Raw genomic sequence first — 21,842 nt, forward strand, 5'->3', positions numbered from 1 at the left:
TCTGACAGCACAAGAGCTCGCACGTTTATTTCTGGGGAAGGGGAAGAGATGTGCACTGGGGTGTAGGCTTCCAGACACAGGACTTTGAGATGGCTCCTGGTCTCCGCTGGGCCACCAGGTTCATGAGGACCGTCTTCCACTGTAGCCACCTGCCCAGGGACACAGTTCACAGCCCCATCCTGCTCCACCCACCTCCCCGTGGCCAGTCCACTGCTCCCCTAGTCCCAACCCCAGCCCTGAGGCCTGCACAGGCTCCCTGCTGCCCACCTCACGGCCTGGTACAGGCCCCAGAAGTTCATGGGGACCACCCTGCCAGGGGCCGTGTCCTTGACAAAGAGCCGCTGCCTCACTAGGGATGTGAGTGCCCTCCTGCTGCTCCAGGTGCGCACCCAGGGGCCATCCTTGCCGCACATGCGCATCATGCTCTCCCGCAGGGCTGCAATCTCCTCCATGCGCTGTGAGGATGCAAGAGTGCTGGGTGTTACCTGGGAGCCCAGGGGCAGACAGGACAAGCACAGGAACATGGGGTCAAACCTCAGGGGGAGGCAAATGGGCTTATCTCCCGCTGGGCGGGCCAGGAGCCAGAAGGCTTATCTTCCAGAGACACCGCTCTGCACCAGACTTGCAAACAGACAGACGCTGCTGGGCCTGCTGTGAGGCTTGGGAGACCTCAACTCTAGGGTCAGGGAGGTCGGGGCCTGTCCCATCACTGACCTGGGAGGCCCTGCTCAGGGCCCGGCTCACCAGTTTGGTTTCTGTATTAAACTTGAGGTTCTGGATGGTCTTGTTGGCCTGGATGCTGTTTTCCAACTTTATTATTTGACTCTGAAACTAAACACGTCCCCAATTGTGGGCATCGACAGAGTATGCTAGTGTCCAGCTGTCCCTGGGGGCAGAGGGCCTGCCAGGGTCCCGTGGCACAGCTGCCCCACCTGAACCATGTGACCTCCCCTCCTCCAGGTGTGGTTGGGCATGCCGGCTTCCCCAGGGCCCGAAGCGTACTGTGGCCAGCTTGCCCTGTATCTCAGCGATCTTCCGCCCGGGGCTGTCCTCCTTGAGCAGCTGAACAGACAACAGCAGGGTCGCCAGCTCCTGCTGCACGGCCCTGACCGCAAACTCTCTGTGGGCAGTGGAGGCCGAGGGCAGCTGTGGAGGGCGCATGGGGCAGGGCTGGGAGACAGGGCACTGGGGCTAGGGGCAGGCAGGACTCCTCTAGCGGCTGCAGGGCCAAGGGAGCTCAAGGGGGGGCTCAGCCTTGCCACCGTCCAGAGGGGACTGTGAGCGTCCCCCGTGGTGACAGAGGGAGGGGCTGGAGAATCCGTGCAGATGCAGCAGAGAGGTGAGACTACTGCCAGACTGGGGAGGGGACAGGGCTGCTGTGGGCACCAGGGGATTGGGGGGAGCCCTAGGGTGGTGGTCAGCAGAGTTCCTGCCCCTCTCCCAGGGCCCAGGAGGCCAGGCCTCACCTGGCCTTGCCTTCTGCAGAGATCTTCAGGTCCAAGTCTCTCTGGTGGAGGATGCACTTGTCAGAGATACCTTCTATCTGGAACATGGAGTGGGGAGAGGGTGTGTGGCATCCCAGGGGAGCAGCCTAAAGCACAGCCAGCTTGATAGAGCCCCATGCCAGTCCAGGCCTCTGCCCCAAGCCAAGGGCAGGCACAGGGAGGGGGAGGGAGGGGTCCCATGCTGCTGCCCAGGTCTAAATTTCTTGAGGCTGACTGAGGCCTGCGCCCAGGCTTGCTCGCACCTGCTGGGGGAGGCCATCCACCTTCTCCTCTACCTCCCGCAGGTGTGCGGCAACCTCCTTCTGCCACTGGGACATATCCTCCAGGGACTTCCTCTCTGCTCCTTCCCATTCAGTCTTCGCCTGAGGTACAGACACCCAGTGAGGGCCGGAGCTCAGAGAGGGAAGATGGACAGGCCTCCTGCAGCCAGAGCACAGCAGGCCCCAGGAGGTGGGCAGAAGAGCTCCCAGAAGTCAGGTGGCCCCCACGTAGCTCACTGGTGCAAAGACCTGCATGCAGCCAGCACGCTTGGTCAGGCATGCTTGGGGGACATGCGTCCGACAAGCCAGGACAGCTCTAGGGCCCTTCCAGGTAGGGTCACCAGCTGAGCAGAGCCATATACCTAAGAAGAAGCCCACACGTCCCCCATGCCAGCCTCTGCTGCCCCCCAAGAGTCAGTAGGGACAGAGAACGGATGGCCTGACCACCTTGCAGGAGAGAGGGACAGAGACTGGGGTCGGGGGCTATTGTGACCACACATGGTCCCAGAGGGGCAGCAGGGCAGGCCAGGTTGGAATCGAGCCCCAGAACCAAAGGGTGACACTCAAGTTCATGGCAGTGTTATTCAGGATAGCCAGAAGGGGGAAACAACCCACACGCCCATCAGCAGAGGAACAGGGAAACAGAATGCGTCCCATCCACACAATGGAGTGTCACCCAGCCATAAAGAGAACTGAGCATTGGCCCCCGCTACAGCATGGATGAACACGGAAACGTTACACTGAGTGAGAAAACCAGACACAAAAAGTCACAAGCTTATGATTCATTTGCATGAAATGTGCAGAACAGACAAACTCATAGGGACAGAGATCGGATCAGTAGTTGTCTGGGGCGGGGGAAGGGAATGAGGAGCAACTGCTAATGGAACGAGGACTCTTTTGGGGATGATTACAAAGTTCTAAAAAATTCTTTTTGGGGTTGCTGAGCAACCCCGAAAATGCACTAAAAACCATTGAATTTCACACTTTAAAAGGGTGCATTAGGGGCTGCCATTTAGCTCAGTTGGTTGGAGCATGGTGCTGATAACACCAAGGTCCAGCCATCAAAATAAAACAAAAACGAAAAGGGTGTTGTACAGTATGTGAATTACAGCTCAATAAAGTTGTTACAAAAGAGAAAGAACACGGGGTGGAGAAGCCTCACCTACCCCTGCATGGAGCCCTGCATGGTCAGGCCTTGGGGACTCTGGAGGCCGTGGGCAGCAGCTTCAGGCCCTCAGGCCTCGGCAGCTGGTGCTGGGGTGGCCTGCCTGGCTCAGTAGACACCAGGGCTCAGGTCACCTGGGCCTTGTGGACAGTTGCTGGGTGGGGCAGGAGGCTCAGGGTGCTGGTCAGGCCTCTAACCTCGGGGGTGATGGAGTGGGCTGAGGTGCCAGAGGGTGGCTGGACCCTGTCTCCGGACGCAGCTGCCTGGTGCTCACCTCAGACAGCCTCAGGCCCAGCGTCTGCTGCTGCAGTTCTAGCCTCCAGCTCAGGGCCAGGAAATGGTCGCTCAGGTCCTTCACCTGCCGGACCAGCTCAGCTACTGACACCTCCAGAGCCTGGCTCTTCTCTTGGAGCTGTAGGGACAAAGGACGCAGAGAGGCACGGCTGAGTGCTTGTGCCTATGCACACGGGGGCCCTGCTGGGGAACTGCCTGCCTCTCACCAGCTCCAGCGCATTGTTTGTCTCCTGCTGGGCCAGCTCGCCTGCCAGCTGCACGGCTTCCAGGTTCTCCTGCATGTAGGAGGCCAACTCCCCAGCCTGGCTCTCCTCCAGGCGCCCCTTGGCATCCCTAGGAGTTGGTGCCACTGAGATCATCCCTCAGCAGAGGCTGGCCCACCCTTCAGTGCCACACTCCAGAACCATCCAGGAGACCCCGGAAATCAGAGGACGGATGTTGTCACAGTGCCACCAAGACAGGCTATGTCCCCTGTAGCCACAGCTGAGTCCCCCAGTAAGAGACAGGCTGTGGGACAGACAGGAGCCCCCACTAGAGGGGCTGCTATTCTGCCTGGCTTCCTGCTGTGCCCCTGCCATTCTCCTGCTGAGCTTAGCCAACATGGTCAGGATCAGGGGCATGGGGTGCTCCACTTGGCCCGACAGCTCTGGAAGCCCCACCCACGGCCCCAGGGACACCCACCGGGCCTTCTGCTCGGCCAGCAGGACACGATTCAGTGTCGCCTGGTTCTGCCTCACGAACTTGGTCAGCTGGACCACGGCCGCGTCCAGGACCCGGCACTGCTCTAGGAGGTGGCCCTCCTCCTGCTGCAGTGGAAGAGGTGGCCCTGAGACCCCTGGCATCCACGGCGCACACCCCCACCCAGCACCTGGTCCCGCACGGTCCCACCTCGCGCTGTCCCCGCAGGACTCGCACGCGCTCCTCGCTCAGCTCCCACAGCTGCTGCCACCGGCCCTCCAGCTCCTCCCGCAGGCTGCTCTCCGCCTTCAGCCGCATGCCCTCTGAGGCTTTCATCCTCTGGGGAGACCCACCCAGCGCGCCATGAGTCTGCGTCCATCTGGGAGGGGGCACGGGGGGGCAGGCCCGGGCGTGCAGGCCCCACCTTCTCGATGGCCAGGAAGCTCTTCTGCAGGAAACCACATAACTTGGCTTCCCTCTTGAGGAAGCGGAGGCTCATCTCCTCACCAAGCTTGGTCACCTGGGACTGGGAGGGGCACATGGTCAGCATGCAGCCTCCACAGAGTGTTGTGCCCGGCCCTACTGGTTCCATCAGAGTGGGCCGGGGTCATACACCCCCAGCTGCCCCCAAGCCCAGCACAGCTGGGAAGGCAAGGCAGACCAGGTGCGTGGGTCCCGGAGGGTCTAAAACCAGAGAAAGCTGGATCTTCCAGCAGGGAGCAGGTGCCGGCATGTGGATACCCCCAGCAGGAGCACCGCTGCCCAGGAGAGCAGGGCAGGGCTGACTTTCTTGCTACACCAAGGCTCTGCAGGTGTGGGAGTGGGGAGGCAAGATACAGCGATCTCTCGCCCTCTGTCTCACATACCCAAGAGCAGGGGGGCCCAGCACCAGGCCTCTCCCTCCTCAAACACCACAGCGCTCTTCTGTGGCAGCCCCAGCACGCAGCCCTGCCCGGGGCCAGGAGACCTATGGCACATGGAGCAATGGCCTCCAGGAAGCACTTACTCTGCCTGAACCCCTGCTGGGCTCCCTGCCCCCAAGGAGGGTGCGCTAGAGCGGGGTCAGCAAACAATAGCATTTAGGGATTGCGGGGGCTCTGCCACAGCCTCTCGATTCTGCGGTTGTAGCCCCAAAGGTAGCCATAGACAATATGTAAGCAAAAGTCCACGGCTGTGTGCTGATACTTATTTACAAAACCAGACAGAGGCAGCTTGCCCTACGCTTGGCATGTCAGGAATCCTCGGCCTAATGTCTCCGCCCTGTCGATGGAACCAATACACTAACATCCCAAAGGCCAGGGAGAGGGGACAGTGCCCCCTGGGCAGCGGAGCTACATGGACAGCAGCTGGCAGGTGCTCAGTCAGCTGTGGTCCCTGCCCTGCCCCACGTGGGGCCTGCTGCAGCCCTGGTCTCTATTTACAGAGCTGAAGAGTGGTCTTGCAGAGATGTGTGGTGGCCCATCCCCCCACCCCAGCCTCCTGGGCAGGCACCTGCATCCTGGCCACCTCGCAGTCCACCCTCTGGCTGGTGTCCTCCTGGCTCTTCTGCAGGGCGCCACAGGCTGCCTCCCGGCCCTGCTCCTCTTGCCTCAACAAACTGCTCAGCTTGGCCAGCCTGGGGACATTGGCCTGGTCACGCCTGCCCAGCTGGCTGGAGGGCCTGGCTGAGAAGTCACAGGGAGGTGGAGGGGACACTGGACACTCTCGGGCTAGGGCCTGCATATGGGGGGCCTAGGCAGGAGAAGCAGCAGTTTACTACCCTGCTGGGGAAGCAGACCTTGGAGTTCCCAGCACAAGACCGTGGGAGCTGGGCACCGGGAGAGGGGAGGGGCAAGGGCCCAGGCTCGAGTCTGTTTCCCCCACAGAGGGTCCACAGTGGGTCTGAGGCCCCCGCAACTAGCAGCCTGGCACTAAGGGCAGAGGATGCCCTGTGGGTAGTGCTGGGGACACAGTGCAGGTGGGACCCTGCCTTGGCTGTGCCAGTGACCCCCAGCTAACCACACATGGTGGTCCGAGCCAGCTCCTGAAGGGAGGTGGGCAGACCCACCTGAGATCCACCTCCTGCTCGGCGCCTTTCCGCTCAGAGTCCTGCAGCACCTGCTTCCTCCGGATGTGGGCCAAGGCCTCCCGGACCTCCACCAGCCTAACACACAAGGAGCTTCCTCTGCCCAGGCCCAGAGCATGCTGGGCAGCCTCTGGGGGCTGGAGGGCCAGTCAAGAGGCCCCCGCAGTCAACCCCCCCCCCCTTTCTCAGGCTTCTGCAGGTCATCAAGGCACGATCAAACAGGGGCCTTTCCGAGTTGAACTGTGTGTGTGTGCTGCTTACCTGAGCAGGACAACTAATTGGGGGAAATGAAAACCCATGGCTGGTGCCCAGCTGGTCCCTGCTCCAGCCACTGCCTTCTGGAAGCCTGAGCCCCTTTTCCTCCCACTAAGGCCTATGCCCACAGGTATGAGGGATACCTTTTGTCCAGGGCCTGCATCTGATTCTGGTTCTGAGAGCTTGGGATCTGCAAGGAGGAAGGGTGGGGCTGGCCCTGGATCTGCCATTGCCCTCCACGTCGATGCAGCACAGACACAGGTGGGGCCAGAGGAGCTGGGGTACAGGGGGTTCCCTGGCTCTGGGCCTGGGCAGCCAGGGCTGAGTGGGCTCAGGGTCCAGGAGGCAGCTGCCACCAACACCCAAGAAAGGGGGAGCTTGGCCTGTGGGGCAGTGCTGCTGTGGCCTGCCCGTTCCGCTGGCTCACCTCTGGTGCTTCCTTCTCGGGGGCCTGGGCTGCCAGCTGTGACGCCTGCTGCAGCTGCTTCAGCTCTGAGTCCTGCAGCTGCACGCGGGCCTGTAGCTGCAGCAGCTCCCGCAGTAGGCTCAGTGTGGCGTGCTCGCAGCGCTCCTTATGCCCCCTAAGGTATGCCACCTCGGCCTGCAGGTCAGCCACCCTGGCCAGGGCAAGAGCATGGCTCAGTTGAACTGTGCCCACCATGGAGGCTGGTGTGCGGTCTGCCTGCTCCCCACGCTCATGGGGCTCACCACTGCTCCAGCTGCTTCCAGCACTTGGAGGTGTCCTGCTCAGGGACGGAAGTGGTGGATGCCAAGGGGCTGGACTCATACTTTTCCAAGATCTCCATACTCAGGGGCTCAGGGCTGGCCAGGCCTTCCACCAGGACGAGCCCCAGGTCCTCCAGGGTGACAGTGCTTGGCTGGGAAGGGGGCGACTCCCCAGATGAGGGGCTGCTCTCAGCCAACTCTGCAAGGAGGTACCATGGGGGCTTGCCCTTTGTGGGCAGTGGCTCCCACTGGGTTTATGATAAGAAGGACCCAAATTATTTCAGTGACCACCCTGCGCTGACTGCCCTGAGCCTGTGTCACACATCCTGGCCCAGTTAGGGGCTTGGCTCAGAGAGGTCCAAGGCCCTGCTTGAGGACACACAGCACTGGGCAGCAAAAACAGGACAGTGCCCCCACATGGTCTGCTGCAGAGAGAGCTACAGGGGTCAGGGGGCAGAGCCACCCTGTGGCCCACCGTGGGAGCAGGCCCTACCCCAGTTCTGGCTCCTCCCAACTCTGGGCCCGCCATCTGGCCCACCTGACATGGCTTCACCAGCAGCGCCCCCTGCAGCTTCGGCCTGGGCCCAGGCCCCTGTGGCTACCCGGAGCTGAACCCCAGGCCAGGGCGGTTGGGGGTTGGCTGGAGGGAAGAGGGAAGTCGGCACTCGGGAGTGGGCAGGCGTAAACAGTGAGCTCCCGCCTCACATCTCGCCTCCTTCCCAGAGAATCCCGAGGGAGGCGGGTGTGGCTGGGCAGTGGGCTGTTCTGGAATCTTCCCTCAGCAGAACCTTGTGACTTCATGGCCCAACTGCCGGTGGAACTTCCTGTTCCTCAGCTTTCCTCCTCCTGCAAGGCCTCCCAACTGCTCTTTTCTACAAGGACCTGAGGGTGCCAGGAGCGTCCATACAGAAACGGGGCTTCTTCCTGCCAGGCAGTGGGAGTGGTGGCTGCTGGCCTGTGGCTGGGGCCAAGAGACCCCTGGCCAGGCCTGGACAGGAGAGGAGGGTACCCAGAAGGAGTCCCGGGCCCCGCGGCCAGAGAACCGGAGCAGGGAGGCTGAGTGCGGGGGACAGACTGAACCCCACCAGTACCCCACCCCAGGGAGGGCAGCGACCGCAAGGACAGAGAGGACGCGGCTGAAGCAGCCCTATCAAGAGCAAGAGGGCACCGGCCCAGGCGCGGGCTGCCTGTGCCCTCGGCTTCTGCAACAGCCGTGTCACAACAGGAAAGAGGCAGGCAGAGAATTCCAGCAGTCCACTTCATTTAACCTGAGGTACCCAGAACATTGTCATTTCAACATGCAGCCCACATGTGACAGCTGTCAGCAATGCTGCACTCGCTTCTCTGGCACCAAGCCCTTGAGGCCCGGTGCTCCTGTTCTGCGTCTCATTTCCTCTCGGCTTGCAGCTTAGACACTCCCACAGCCTCACTCAGGCCGAGGGTCCCGGCACCCAGGCCGGGGGACAGGCAGAGTGACCCAGCACAGGGGAGTGCAGGAGTGAGGGTGGCTGGCCACTCCTGCTGGCCCGCAGTCTGCAGCTTCACGGGTGCCCTCGGGGCCTCCTCTCCTGCAGGACCCATGGGTGGCTACCATGCTCCTTGGGGCCAGGGCCACTGTCATTTACACGAAGGCCCGATTCCTGGGTGCCCATTCTCACCACCACGCTTGGCACCCCAACTCCCAGGGCCCCCCAAGCCCCAGGCTTGATGGGAACAAGGAAACCGGTACTAATGTCTGGGTTGGATTCCTTTATTTCTAACATTCAGACTCCAACACGCTCAGATCCCTTGTGTCCCTACGGAGGGATGAAGAGGGGCCCCCCTCTCATGGAAAGGAATACAATCGAGGGGCTACAGCTGCTAGCCCACCACAGAAGGACTGTATCACCGTAACAGACATGCCTTTATAAATGTCCCATGGGAGGGGAGCACTGCAGTGACTGAGGGACACCAACTCCAGCCCACCCGGCCAGTAGGAAGCTCTGACAGGCCCTCGGGGGGCAGCAGAGGCTTCTCAGCTCTGGCCGGGGGTTCTCTGGGGCCAGTGGGAGGCCACCTCCAGCTGCATTTGTGCCTTGTGGCTGCCACTGGCAGGAGAAGGGAAATCACTAGCCACACTGGGGTCCCCACCTCCCCATCCAGCATCCACCCAGGTGCAGTGACTCCCAGCTCTAGAAGGCTCAAGGTGACGGCAGTGGGCCAGGCTGGATGCTCAGCTCTCGAGATCCAGACATGGAGCCTGTCACCCCAGTCTTCTGGGCCTAGGGACACTGAGTCAGGTGTGGAGCTGGGAGCAGAGGAGACTGCCCGACGCAGCTTGCTCCAGACGCCACAGCTATCCTGCTCCCTCAAACCCACGCCATGGGGGTTCAGCTGGGGCTGCTGCACAGGTCCCGGGGCCACAGGCGGCACCTGTGGCTGAGGGGGCTGGGCCAGCTCCCACAGTGTGCGAGCCTCAGGCTGGCAGTGAACAGCAGCCTTCAGGGCGGGTGCTCCCTGGGGGCAGAACACAGAGCACACACACACAGAGACGCACCAGCAGCCAAGGAGAAGCGGCTGCACACACGCTCGATCCCAAAAGTCAAAGGAATCTGGCAGCGGAGGGGAATGTGAAGTCCAAGGGGCTGAGGCCAGGGGAGGTGCTGAGTATCAACCAACTGCCCACTACGAGGGTCATGCTTGCACGCCGCCCCACATCTGGATAACATTTGCTCCTGCCAAGGCCCAAGGGCAAAGCTCTGGCCGAGACCAGGGACCCCGGGAGGAAGTTCAAAGGGGCTGGGGGTGCAGGTGTCGCTGCCGCCAGGACCAGGGCTGGGGCCTCACGTCTGGGCCAGTGAGAGCTCCTCCAAGCCTCCCTTCCCCAGGCGGTACCTGGCAAGGTCCTTCCTAGTCACAAGCCCGACCACCTGTGGGAACAGAGCCATCTCAGGGCCCCATGGGCCAGCAGTGCCTCCTCTGCAAAGTCCCTGCCCCAGGGCCAGGGCGACGGCTGCAGCCAGCACTGACCCAGGGTGCGGGGTCAGGCTGGGTCCTGCCCCTCAGCGTCCCCTGCAGGGAGCCAGGAACAAGGGCCCGCCATGACCAGACCGGCGGTCCAGGAGGTGCAGGGCCAGCCCAGCAGAGTCCCCCTTCCCCAGGGTCCCTCGAGGACACAGACCTCACAGCCTCCCCTCTGCTGTGCCCACACTCACCTGATTGCGGTTGTCCACCACCACCAAGTGCCGCAGGCCTAGAGCCCGGAACAGCTTGAACACGCGAGGGAGAGACGCCTCCTGCAATGGACATGGACCTCAGCTTGCCCGTCCGACCCCACCAAAAGCAGAGTGCGCCCCCAAACTCAGGACAGGTGCCCCCAGGCACACCCCCTACCACAGGATGTCAAGATGCACCCTGGCCATTCTTCCTTTCCACTCCCATCTGGCCCTGCCTGCCTGGGCCCCTCAGCTCTAGCTCTGCATCCCCTATACCCCCAATCCCTGCTGCTGCAGCTGGACTCTCTGAAGCCTAAGATCTGTCAAAACACCCAGCTTCCCAGGGGACAGAACCTGAGTCCTCGCATAACGCCAGCTTCTCCCAGCTCTTCCTCATGATCCCGCACTCCAACCACCAAATGCACACTCGGGTCACGTGGCCTCTCCCCAGACGGCCATGGCTCCACTATGCCTGTCACCAAAGGTGGCCACTCCACCCTATTCCAGGAGGACCCACCCCCTCCCTCGTTATCAAGCCTGCCACATGCAACCAGTGGGCACCTGAGGCACTGTGTAGGGGGAGGGGTTCATGAACTCAGACAGGTCCATGGTGCACTCGCGCTCATCCTGGGACACGTGGATGGACTGGATCGGGGGGAAGCGTGGGTAGGCATCACGAAAGTCCTTCAGCCTCAGCCGTCGCTGCGCCAGACCCATGTGGGACCTCTCCACAAACACCTGCAGGGAGTGGCTGTGTCACATGCTGTGCAGGGCCGGCTCCCAGCACCCCAGAGGCTCTGTCCCCACGGGCTGGGGTGGCCACGTCCTCGCACCTGCCACACCCACCTTGTGCTTCAGTAGGACGATGAGCTGGGAGCGCAGAATGAGGCCCTGCAACCTGGCAGGCTGCAAGAGAGAAGTGTCTGGAGGCCTGACAACACCTGCTGGGGGGCTTGGCTCAGACCCTGCTCCAGCTGGACTGACCACCTGGGAGCACTGGCCTTGTGTATGATCCTGTTATTCCCCAGAGGACCTATGTCTTGGCAGGATCACCATCACTGCACAGAGCAGAATGAGATGGCACAACACAGAGCATGTGCAGGTGGGTGAGATGCAAGCTCCAATGAAAATCCATCTCAAACCACCCAATGTCAACGTATGATGCGCCCCAGCAGACCAGGCCCTGGAGAGAAATGTATGTTCCTCCAAAGCCTCGTGACAAGTCCACAGCCACCAACTCCACAGCTGATGATTGTGGGTGATGCCCATGAGACCCCTGACAAGCCCACCAACCCAGCCCCAGGGACAGCTTTCTCACAGCCCCTGCGTTCTCGACAGTTGTGGGACGTCCTCTCCTTCTGAGGCTAACGGAACTGTACTACACACCCTAGCGCAGAGTTCCTTCACTCCTGTCACCTACACGATGTGACCCCATGCCACCACCTTGCAACAGACACAGCGTAGAGAGGCCCTCGGTGGGCTGGGAAGGGCCAAGTACCTGGGTGTCGTCTGTGTGCTCCACCACAGGAAAGCCGTTGTGATTGGACGCCATGCTGCTGAGGACGTCCACGATGACGCCAACCTTCTCCCTCCTCCTCAGACAGGTCACTGGCGTGCTCATCACCTCCCTGCCAGAAAAGAGCGCACATGTTGCGCGGCCACAGCACTGGTGAGGCACTTCCTCAAGTCTCACTTTCTCTACCAATGCTGATGCCCGACAGGCGCAGAGCTGCTGGAGTAGGAAACGGGAGACAAAGGAGCCAGCAGCCTGAGGACCCCATACCCCCTGCACCACATGGACCTGGAAGGCCCAGACATGGATGGGGCCGTGACAACAGCCTGGATGCCACGCAGCATCTCCCCACTCAGGCATCCAGGCTCCTCCTACTCACACTGGACCCCCCAGACATATGCTGCATAACCAGTCACAGGCCAGCCTGAGGTGGAGGGAGCCCAGTGGGACAGCCCTATGCCTGCTGGTCCTTCTGCCCAAACAAGGCGGGAACAAGGCCCCGAGGGAGGCAGGAGTGGGGCAGAGTGGCTGGCTGGCTGGCCATACCTGGCAGTGAGCGAGTGCGAGGTGACTGGGGCCTCCCAGTGCAGGAAGGGCACACTCTGCAACTGGATGTGCATGTCGTACAGGCCCTGCGGGCACAGCCACTGTGACCCCACGCTGTGCACCCACACCACTATGACCCCACACTGTGCACCTGCACCCCAGGGCCCCCACGCTGTGCACCTGCACCACTGTGACCCCACGCCCTGTGCCCGCCCAGGTCCCCCCTGCCCCGTGCCCGCTCCCAAGGGCCCAAGGCAAGAGGAAGGTTGCACCTCGATGAAGACATCACCCACGATCTTGGCAGTCATGAGCACCAGCATGATGGGGAAGCCATAGGTGACGTTGCTGGTGGCCTCCATCATGATGACCGTTAAGCTCAGGGTCATCCTCACAATCCCACCTGTGGGGAGGTCATGAGCCCCAGCCACCATGCCTGCATCCCCGTGCCACACCCAGCATCCACCACACCTCTAGACCCCAGTCACACAGGACAGCAACAGCCAGGTCTGCTGTGGGCACACTTCCCACTCTGTTCACATAAACGGAGACTGATGCTCTGTGTGAGGCCACCTCGGCCCTGCCCATGAAGGGTGCCCCCTCCCGACCCCACAGAGCCCACCCCTCTGCCAGGCAGGAGCCAGGACCTACCGAGCTGGGCAGCAGCGCCCATCAGGGCATACTTGCCGGGGTCAGCCCAGATCTGCAAGGAGTGACGTGGAGGAAAGTCAGACACACACAAACAAAAAAACCCCCTGGCCCAGGGAAGCTCTGTGAGAGCTCCAACGCTTTCACCAAACCCCTGCTCTGGGCTGGGGACCACCAGGAGCATGTTAGCTGAGGGCCTGCATCCTTCCTCCTCCAGCCCTGTCCCCCACTCACTGCCGCTCCCGTGAGGTAGGACAGGGAGATGCCGAAAAGCCGGCCCCAGGCGGCCCCGATCAGCAGGGACGGGATGAATACTCCAGCAGACACCGTGAGCCCATAGGTCCAGCAGGCCAGGAAGAAGTAGACCAGGGTGAACAGGCCAAGGGTCATGGGGTTGTAGGAGCCTGGGAGAGAGGAGGGACTGATGGGGCCTCCCACACAGACTCAGGCAGGGCTGTCCCCCGGCTGCCCCCTTGTGGCCCTTGTGGCCACACCTGGCAGCCAGGCTCCCTGAGCCCCTGGTGGTCCCCCACAAGCTCTGCGTCCTCAGTCTCACCAGGAACAGGAAGGGATGCAAGGGCCAGACGGGGAAGCTGGGAAGGAAGCTGTGCAGGGCAACCTGATGCTGCAATCTCACGCACTGGCCGGGGCAGGAACTGGGCGGGGACTGCATGCAGGGGTGTGAACTGCATCCCCGCCCCAGGAAGCGTCTTCCTGGTGGGACAGGGGCTGGGATTGCCCCGTTTCACTAATGTTTCCACACCCTCCAGAATAATCACTAGCCCCATCGAGCACAGTGCTAGCCTGGTCCAGGGCAAGGGTACCCCATCCTGGCTCACCTTGCAGGCAGCAACTAGCCTCCCTACTTGGGCGGCTTGGCTCACTGCCCATCTGACCTCAAACCAACTGAGTTAGAAGGTGCCTTGCCCCATGTCTGAGCACGGGTTGGGCTTCAGAGGCTAGTCCCTGTGGCCCTAGGGAAAACTAGGCAGGTAAAGAGGCATCTGAGACACATCCTGCTGGGGCCCTGGGGCTGCAGGGACATGAAGATGCCGCATGTGGGAAAGGTGGAGGGCAGCCTGGCCACCGCAGCTCCCATAGGTTGAATGCCAATTCCTAAGAGGCTTGCTCTTCCCAAGAAATGTGCTGAGAGGTGGGATTTGTGGACAAGAAGCCAGAGAAAGAAAGCTAACAGGGAGAGGGTCTTCTGTGGCCAGTAGGACGGTGACCTTGGGGCCAAGGGGAGTCACCACCTGTCTGTGTGCAAACAGCACCAAGGCACAGATCCCAGGGCTCAAGGGAGGTGGTGGTGTATGTAAGGCTATCGGCCACCACTCCAACCAAGTGACCACCTGACACAAGAAACAATCAAATGCTGGAACCAAGAACACACAAGATGCCTGGTGCTGCCCAGGGGGTCAGAGCTGCTTAAGAAGGGATCTGGGGCCAGTGCCACCTTGCATTTAAAAGGATTTCTGTTAAATTTTGTCAACTAATTCCTCACACACACACAGACCTATGGACTGGGAAGCTCCTGGTGGCCTATTTGTGACAGGAAACAATTAGAAACAACCTCAATGGTCTCCAGCCAGGTCATGATGGAAAATGTGGTGAACAATAAAAGGCAGGGGAGGTGCTTGAGAGACAGACACAAGAACCACCCTGCTTCCCCGTGGGCCTGGCACTGCGGCACTGCTCTGGGTGTGGGGCAGGGGAGGCTGCTGGGGACCGAGATGGGTGAGGTGAGAGGCACACAATGCCACACAGCAATCTGCACCCTTATTAAACACGGGTGGCTGGTTTTAAAAATGCCTAAGATGGTGATGCTTATGTTACATGTGTTTTACCATAATGAAAAAAAAGCGTGGCTGGGAGAGGCTGAGCCAGGGTCCCGGTGTGGGTTTTCTGACCAAGAGTGACCCAGCAAGCAGCGCCCAGAAGGAAAACTTATTCTAGAAGGCCAGATGGAAGTGGTCCCAGGACCACGGCACCAGGAAGGAGAGGCAGCAGTTGTCGTGGGAGCCTGGCCAGGACCCACGTGAAGGCACTTGTCAGCAGGTACAAAAGGGTCCTGACGTACTGGCCTCCAGTGCCCACCACCCAAGCAAAGGTGACCCTCCAGCCCAGTGAGGTGACCTCTGCCCGCAGGGGTCACCCACGCCATAGCCTGAGGGTGCTGAGCAGCGCGCACCTGGTGGGTCATGGAAGAGGCTCACCACGCTCTTCTCTGGGGTGTTGAAGAAGGCTGCAGCCATGGAGTTGTACTCGCCATCTGCACAGAAGAGCTGCAGAATTGGGGGAGAGGAAATGCTGGGGGGCAGACCCACTGCCACGGAGGGTAGGGAGGACACAGCGCCCAGGCCCTGAGCTGTGAGGGCCTCGCTAAGGCATGCCCACCCCTGCCAGGGGCTGGCCAACAGGACCCTTGGGCTGGACAGCAGTCTGTCCTTGGAGCCAGGGGGAAATGGCAACCCAGGAGCTCACTGTGAGCAGTCAGATGTCAGCGCCCTCAGCCCCTCAAGGCTCCCGTACCAGGGCTAAGGCAGAGTAAGGCTGGGCTCACTGACCCCACCCCCTCCTCACAGCTGGTCTGCACGGCCCGGGCCCACCCCTCCACCAGCTCGTTCACACCTGCCCCCCTCAGCAGTTGCTCCCATTCCACCCTCTCCCAGCCCACAGTTGCCGATCCACTTTTTGCCTTTGCAGATTCGCCTGTTCTGTACACTTCATATCAAGAGAATCCCACAGCGTGTCGTCTTCTGCATCTGGCTTCTGTCACTGAGCATGTTTTTGAGGCTCAACCACACTGCAGCGTGCGGTGCCCCAAGCCTTTCTATGGCAGAATAAAGGTCACTGCATGACCGACATTCCACTCACTGTCCACCTGCGGTGGCACGTGGCAGTGTCTACTTGGAGGCTACTGTGAGTCCTACTGCCGTGAATGTCGTGCACAGGTTTCAGTGTGGATGCAGGTTTGTGTTTCTCTTGGGCCCATACTCATGAGCACCCCCTGCCCCCCAAGCTCTCCTGCCATGAGCAGGGCCTGAGCAAGGGCTCCTACCTGGAGTGGGTAGGACATAGAGTTCCCCTGCAGGGGCTGGCAATCCCGGGATGAGTAGATCAGCACAAAAGCGACCGTGGCTGTGACAGCAGCCACCAGCATGGCCTCAATCACCTGGAGGCAGGGCCGGTGGATGTACCTGCAACCAAGAGTTAGGAGGCACCTGCTGCGGGATGGCCGTGTAGCTCCATCGCTGCACCCCGGACAGTGGCCATGGCAACCTGAATCTGCCACTTGCAGATGCCCGCCAGAGGACACAGATCAGGAGGTGACATGGCACATTAAATAAGCTATCCGCCCAGACTCCCGAATGTTCTGGGATTATCTTCTGCACTGCAGTGATAAAGACCTCACAGCAGTAGCTCCTCGAGGACACCTGCTCCCCATCAGTAGTGGACACTGGTCCAGGAGCAAGCAGCGTTACTCCCCTAATACTAGAAGGCCAGCCACGTGCAGCGTGCAGGGATGCCACCGCAATAAATCCAGGGCCCATTCTGGGTTCACACAGGACTTATATTCTCTTCCTGCACGTGAGAAGCCCTCACGCCTCTCAGGGCTACTAACCTTCCTCCAGCCTTGCGCTTGTTGGTCCCCTCCCCCAGGCCACGCGCCACCCCAGCACAGCTCTGCTGAGCAGCTCATGGGGAAGGGCCCTCCAGCTTGGGCCCTGGTGCAGAGCTCAGGACCATGTCTGCTTCCGAGGGCCCCATACGGCCAAGGCTTCCTCCTCACCTGATTCGAAACATCGTCAGCCAGTAATTCAAGGCGTTGAAGACGGCTCCCAGGATGCCGCCTACGACCAAGAGAGCAGGCTTGTGTCGGTCACATGGGCAGGGAAGGTGGGGGCCACGGGAGAACCCGAGGGCTTGTGGGGGAGGACGACCGGGAGGGTGCTGTCACAGTGCTTCCTCTATGTCACCGCATGCCAAAGGGTGGATGAGCTTATTCTCCATGGCACTTTACAGAGCACTCGTGCTGCTGGAGCCCACCCTGCCTCTTGCAGGAAAAAATATCCACCCCCCTTGGTTGGTTTTGCCATCGAAGAAGTAACAGGAAGCAGCAGAAAACGAGGCTTGTGGCCCTGCCTGGGTTTTGGTGTTTCCTCCTGTGAGTGCACTGCCCGCGGAAGAACCCAAGAGAGACAGCCCTGTATGGCTAGCTGTGGCCTCTTCTCACCTCTGTGCCACTTCAGAGCTGAGCCACATCTGAAGGCCACAGGCCCTGACCCCCACCCCTCATGCTCCAACTCCTGGGGCCATCCTGTGGGGAAGGCCCTTACCCACCACACCCATGGCGATGAAGACCGGGATCTCATGGATGGTGTAAGCCATTTTCTGTGCGGAGAGAGAGAAAGAGCAAAGGCGGTGAGAAGCGTCCATAGCTATCCTCCATTCGAACTCAACTGGACGTTATGTAAGACCTGCCCTTACACAGAACCTTCCACACTTTCCTGCAGGGTGGCAGAGGTCCTGTGGAAGAGGAGAAATGCTGCGTTTTGTGCAGACCTCACTCTTCTCTCAGCCTGGCTTGCCTGGGGGCTCTCAGGGGTTCTGCACAGCTCCCAGTGCCTGCCGCCCATCTCCCAGTACCTGGGAGAGGGGCCTGAACCAGCAAGGGGCTGCGGCACCTGTGCCTGCTGAGCCCTGTCCCACACCCGAGTGCCACTGGCTGCCGGGCAGCCTGGCCCGCAGGAGCAGGAGGACATGCGTTTTTCCTGGAGCCCATGAGCGGAGCTCCATTCCACAGTCAAGAGCCAACACTTTCCACAAGACCAGGCTCCCGGGTCTGGGCCTTAAGGGAACGGGGTGCTGGCAGCAGCGAGCAAGTGGTGGGGTTGTGTGGCGGGTTACCTCTGAGTCAAATCTCCCGAAGTTGATGAGGCCCGGGCTAGACAGGTCCCACACGTTCCCGTGGTAGATGCTCAGGACGAAGTTCAAGGTGAAGGTGGAGACCATGGAAGCAAAGAACTGTGGCAGAGAGGCCATGCCCTCAGGCCGCGCTTTGCAGGGGACCCCACCCGAGCCAGAAGAGAAGGTGGTGGGCAGAGCCTGGGGCTCTTGGCCACCCTGTCCCACAGCTAGGAGCCCCCGAGGCTGGCAGTGGCCAAGGGGGAGCTGGGCAGCACCCTCAGTGCTTCAGCTGGGCCCAGCAGGAAGCTCGGGTGAGGACACCGAGTGCTGTCAGTACTTCCTGACCTCGGGGTGAGGACGTGGGAGCCCTGGCCAAGGACAGCTGTCAGCAGGCACTTACGATCCTCCATGTTAGGAACTGGTTCCAGAAGGATGCACCTTCCTCCAAGCTGAACAGGACACCACCTAAAAGGCAGGTAGCCGGGCCTGAAGGGCCCCCAGGTCCCAAGGCACTCTGCACCCACCACCAACTCCTGCTCCCAGACCCAGGGAGCTGACTGCATTGGATGGAAACCATTGGTGGGAACAGGCCACAGGAAGAGAGGCCTCCTGGAAGGCCTGAGGGCCAAGCCTGGGCACACTGGCCTCTTCCAAATCCGCTTTCCAGCAGCTCCGCAGCACGGGCCCACACCCTCCCTGGACTCAGTTTGCAAACACAAAGACTATTCCTTCAAACAAGCAGGGAAAGTGGGGTGGTCCCTCCTCACCCACGGGGGCTCCAAACGCAGCTGACACCCCAGCCGCTGCTCCTGCCGAGACAAAGTCCCGCTTCTCTGTGTCTCTGCGGAAGTACTCAAAGATCTGAAACCAGAACAAACATGCAGGGTCGTGGGCAGGTCCTGCAAAGATAGCTACTTCCCTCGGAGAATAAGGTGGACCATAGGCTGCCCAGACAGGGGCCGAGAGACAGGAGGGGGAGGGCAGGGGCTTTGTCCACAATCAAGTCTGTGACTACTGGACTCACGAAGAGGGAAACTAGATGGCGGCAAGAGAAAGCAGGCTGAAAGTCTCCTGTACGCCAACAACCAGGAAAAAATAACAGAAAGCATCCCACCAGCAAGCAACTTCACAATGCGTGCAAGAGATATACAAAAACCCAAAACCCACTGAGAGACCTAAAGAAAACTGAATAAACGAGAAACCTGAACTCATTCTTGATTTTAAAAGACTATACTGTAAAAATACTGTCCTTAAATTCAGAGCAATATCCATCAAAATGCTGTTGACTTTTTGGGGAAACATGACAAAATTCTTCCAAAGTGTATCTTGAGAAATAAACACCAACAACCTGTCTGTGCACAGCTGCCCTCTTCTCAGGGTGTCTTTCCCTTTGAGGAGCTGCTCAGAACTACAGACCCTTCCACAGGAGAACACACAGCCACACATGACATAAGGAGTCACCCATCTGGGAGCAGGCCAGGCTGTCCCTCCACAACACGGGGCTCCCCCACCCCTGGGTCCTGGTGAGGATGTTGGCACCATGGCATTGTGCCCAGCTCTCTGAGGGCCGCTTATTGCACCGTGGCATCTGTCGTCCATGGGTGTGGCAGGTGGAGAGGGCTCACCTTGAAATCTCGTTTCAGTGACGTTGACCTGCCCTGGGAGATCCCAGCTGCGATCACAGAGCCCGAGTGGATCATCGGCCCTTCCTGGAAACCCAACAACTACTCTCAGCAATGATACACAGCCTTGCGTCTCTCCCAGGGCACAGGCAAACAGACTCAGGCTGGGACAACGTCACACGGATTTTTTACCTTTCCCACAGCCAGTCCCCCGACCACAGACAGAATCACACCGGACACTTTGATCACCAATGTCTGGAACGCAGGAAAAAGCATGGCATGGTTAGAGGGCAGACTCCACCCAAGATGCAGACAGAAGACACAGTGCTATGAAGGTAGCCCAGGGTAGGGGCTGTGCCCAATAGCGGTGTCCTGGGGAGGAGGGCTTCCACCGATTCTCTCCCCCACAAGAAATGTCAGAGAGGCAGCTGTGGCTCCAGCCTCCACACACTCCAGGGTGGGCCTCTCCTTCCCAAATCAGTGACAAGCTGTAGAACCCGCCCTACAGTCTGCATCTCTGCTCTCAGCCCCCCATAGGCAGGCGGCCCCTCCATCTCCCAGCTTAACACATGGCTAGTCCTCCTGCAACCTTCACACAGCAAGTGCAGTCACATGGAGGGCTTCATGACACATCCGTTCCTTGGGCACTCCCTGCCCGCACATTCCCTCTGCGTGTCCCATCTTGGATGCGTGTTTACTGCCCACCTCCCCACGCCAGGCCAGAACCATGAAGGGGGTGGGCACTGATGACTCCCCACCTGTCGGAGCCCACCATATTCACTCAAGGGTAAGCAGGAGGTGACTCTGTCACCTGGGCCCTGCAAGGTTCAGAAATCCACACAACTTATCACGCATCGTCCTGTGCACAGAACCCGCAGGAAGGATGGAGACACCGGGGATGAGAGCCTGATGCCAAATAAAGACACTAAGGAAGCCTCTCAACCCCAATGAGTCAGTGAACAAAACACATTTAGCAAAAACATTCTAGAAGATTCTATCCAGTCCAGTACGGGTGACACAGGTCAACCGTTTTCTGCTGTGCAGCAAAGAAACAGCCTCCCCCACAATCACTGGCTGAATCCCCCCGTCCCAGGCATGTGACCACACAGCCCCATTCCAGGCCCTGGGAGCACCCCAGGGGCAGCTACTGCCCTGCCCACCCGCTCCACAGATGAGGACAGGAGAAAGCCCTCTGGCCCGTGTCAGGCTGTACAGACAGAAATAGCCACCGGAAGGGCTGTGGTCATGACTCCCTGGCCCCTACGGAATCAGGATGTTGTTGATAATATTAAGGATAATCAGGACTCAGGAAAACTTTGAAGGGAAGAACAATCACAAGTCTACCACTCTAACATAACTACTTCTGTTATGAAATATCAGCGACCACACCATCCTTAGTTAGACTGTATTACGCAGCTGCAATCACAATGTGCCTACTGTTCTGTTACTACCATCAAGAAAAAGTGCAAGCTCCCCCTCTGCACAGCTGTCAGCACACCTGCAGTGCACTGTCTCCAAACGGCCAGGGCTGCTCATGCAGGTGCAAGTGGACAGAAGACCTGCTCTTGAACCAGCAAAGACCCCAGGGACAAGCAATTCATGCCCAGCCTGGGTTCACCCCACAATCCTCACCTTGAGCCGCACCACATGGGGGATCTTGACCCCGTTGAGGAAGCACTTGATCTGGGGGATCCCACTGCCAGCGGCAACCGGCTGAAATGAGAGGGCAATGCCACTGAGTGGGGCACCCTACAGCCCAGGAAACACAGGGAGCCCAGGGAGGGGCCTCACGGCTGGGGGTAATCCTTCTCAGTCCTCCCTACCCCAAACACAGAGTGACCAAACCTTGTGGGACATGAGCTGGGGCAGTGGGGACACTGCAGGACAGAGCGGGCCCTCGTCAGACGCTAAGCAAGAAAAAACCAGCACTTCCTACATACAGGGCCACCGCTCTGCACCCAGGACAGGAGGCTCTGGAAGCCCCCTCTTCCTTCTTGCACCTGCTCTACCCCATGACAAGTCCCACAGGAAAAGCAGCCTTCTGGGAGAAGCCCCAGGATGAAGGACACCCTGGGAGGGTCCCATCCCCTTGGTCTGCCCCCTCCTGTGCCTGGACCACTAGGCAGTCAGCCCTGCTTCTGAGATCCTGAATACCTGGAGCACCCCAGTGTCTGGTGGTGCCACTGCCCAGGGTGAATCTTGCCACATATAGGTGTGGCGTGGTGTCGGGGGGGATGTGGGGGAGGCATGGGATGTGTGTGGGGTGAAGGTGGGGGGGTTGCAGGCACCGGCCTGTGCTGTTGGGTTGGGGGTGGCACCACCAGGAGTCTGGGGGTGAGGAGGCCCAGATGTGTTTTCTGTTTTTACTGAACAGTTTCATGTCCCTATCATACAATTCTACCAAAACCTAACCACGTGATTCTCCTGGCAGAAAGTGCCGACAAGATCACATGGGTGGATGGA

General features: G+C 60.1%; 2 protein-coding genes across 3 annotated transcripts in view; both read right to left on the bottom strand.

The window, feature by feature from the left end:
* Positions 1–9,625, bottom strand: CCDC154 (coiled-coil domain containing 154). Its single transcript, XM_008581944.1, has 20 exons — positions 9,617–9,625; positions 9,195–9,444; positions 7,487–7,588; positions 7,366–7,373; positions 6,931–7,196; positions 6,650–6,839; positions 6,366–6,412; positions 5,950–6,045; positions 5,394–5,517; positions 4,327–4,428; positions 4,113–4,241; positions 3,906–4,030; positions 3,431–3,557; positions 3,205–3,342; positions 1,748–1,867; positions 1,467–1,543; positions 1,003–1,120; positions 745–831; positions 268–455; positions 1–149 (listed from the first exon to the last, which is right to left on the bottom strand). The coding sequence occupies exons 1-20, from the start codon at positions 9,623–9,625 to the stop codon at positions 26–28; spliced, it is 2,427 nt and encodes an 808-aa protein (XP_008580166.1). The 3' UTR covers positions 1–25.
* CLCN7 (chloride channel, voltage-sensitive 7) overlaps positions 8,683–21,842 on the bottom strand; it is a 27,330-nt gene continuing 14,170 nt past the window's right edge. For both annotated transcript variants that reach the window (XM_008581374.1, XM_008581366.1), the window contains 19 exons: positions 21,012–21,092; positions 19,572–19,634; positions 19,383–19,466; positions 18,525–18,618; positions 18,158–18,222; positions 17,758–17,874; positions 17,187–17,241; positions 16,640–16,700; positions 15,908–16,046; positions 15,038–15,131; positions 13,081–13,250; positions 12,850–12,901; positions 12,474–12,601; positions 12,202–12,287; positions 11,641–11,770; positions 10,989–11,048; positions 10,704–10,880; positions 10,143–10,223; positions 8,683–9,857 (listed from right to left, as the gene is read on the bottom strand). In XM_008581374.1, coding sequence (XP_008579596.1) covers positions 9,771–9,857; positions 10,143–10,223; positions 10,704–10,880; positions 10,989–11,048; positions 11,641–11,770; positions 12,202–12,287; positions 12,474–12,601; positions 12,850–12,901; positions 13,081–13,250; positions 15,038–15,131; positions 15,908–16,046; positions 16,640–16,700; positions 17,187–17,241; positions 17,758–17,874; positions 18,158–18,222; positions 18,525–18,618; positions 19,383–19,466; positions 19,572–19,634; positions 21,012–21,092 — 1,824 coding nt within the window. In that variant the 3' untranslated portion in view covers positions 8,683–9,770. The remainder of the gene's footprint in view (positions 9,858–10,142; positions 10,224–10,703; positions 10,881–10,988; positions 11,049–11,640; positions 11,771–12,201; positions 12,288–12,473; positions 12,602–12,849; positions 12,902–13,080; positions 13,251–15,037; positions 15,132–15,907; positions 16,047–16,639; positions 16,701–17,186; positions 17,242–17,757; positions 17,875–18,157; positions 18,223–18,524; positions 18,619–19,382; positions 19,467–19,571; positions 19,635–21,011; positions 21,093–21,842) is intronic.

Source organism: Galeopterus variegatus, unplaced genomic scaffold (assembly GCF_000696425.1).
Source record: "Galeopterus variegatus unplaced genomic scaffold, G_variegatus-3.0.2 Scaffold92, whole genome shotgun sequence".
Classification (NCBI taxonomy): Eukaryota; Metazoa; Chordata; class Mammalia; order Dermoptera; family Cynocephalidae; genus Galeopterus; species Galeopterus variegatus.

What these genes read in the sequence shown, in the direction of transcription:
- CCDC154 (XM_008581944.1), bottom strand. An exon ending in TGGATGGCCTCCCCCAGCAG is followed by an intron (nt 1,544 to 1,747) that starts GTGCGAGCAAGC and finishes TCCATGTTCCAG; the next exon opens with ATAGAAGGTATCTCTGACAA. An exon ending in GGCCTGTACCAGGCCGTGAG is followed by an intron (nt 150 to 267) that starts GTGGGCAGCAGG and finishes GTCCCTGGGCAG; the next exon opens with GTGGCTACAGTGGAAGACGG.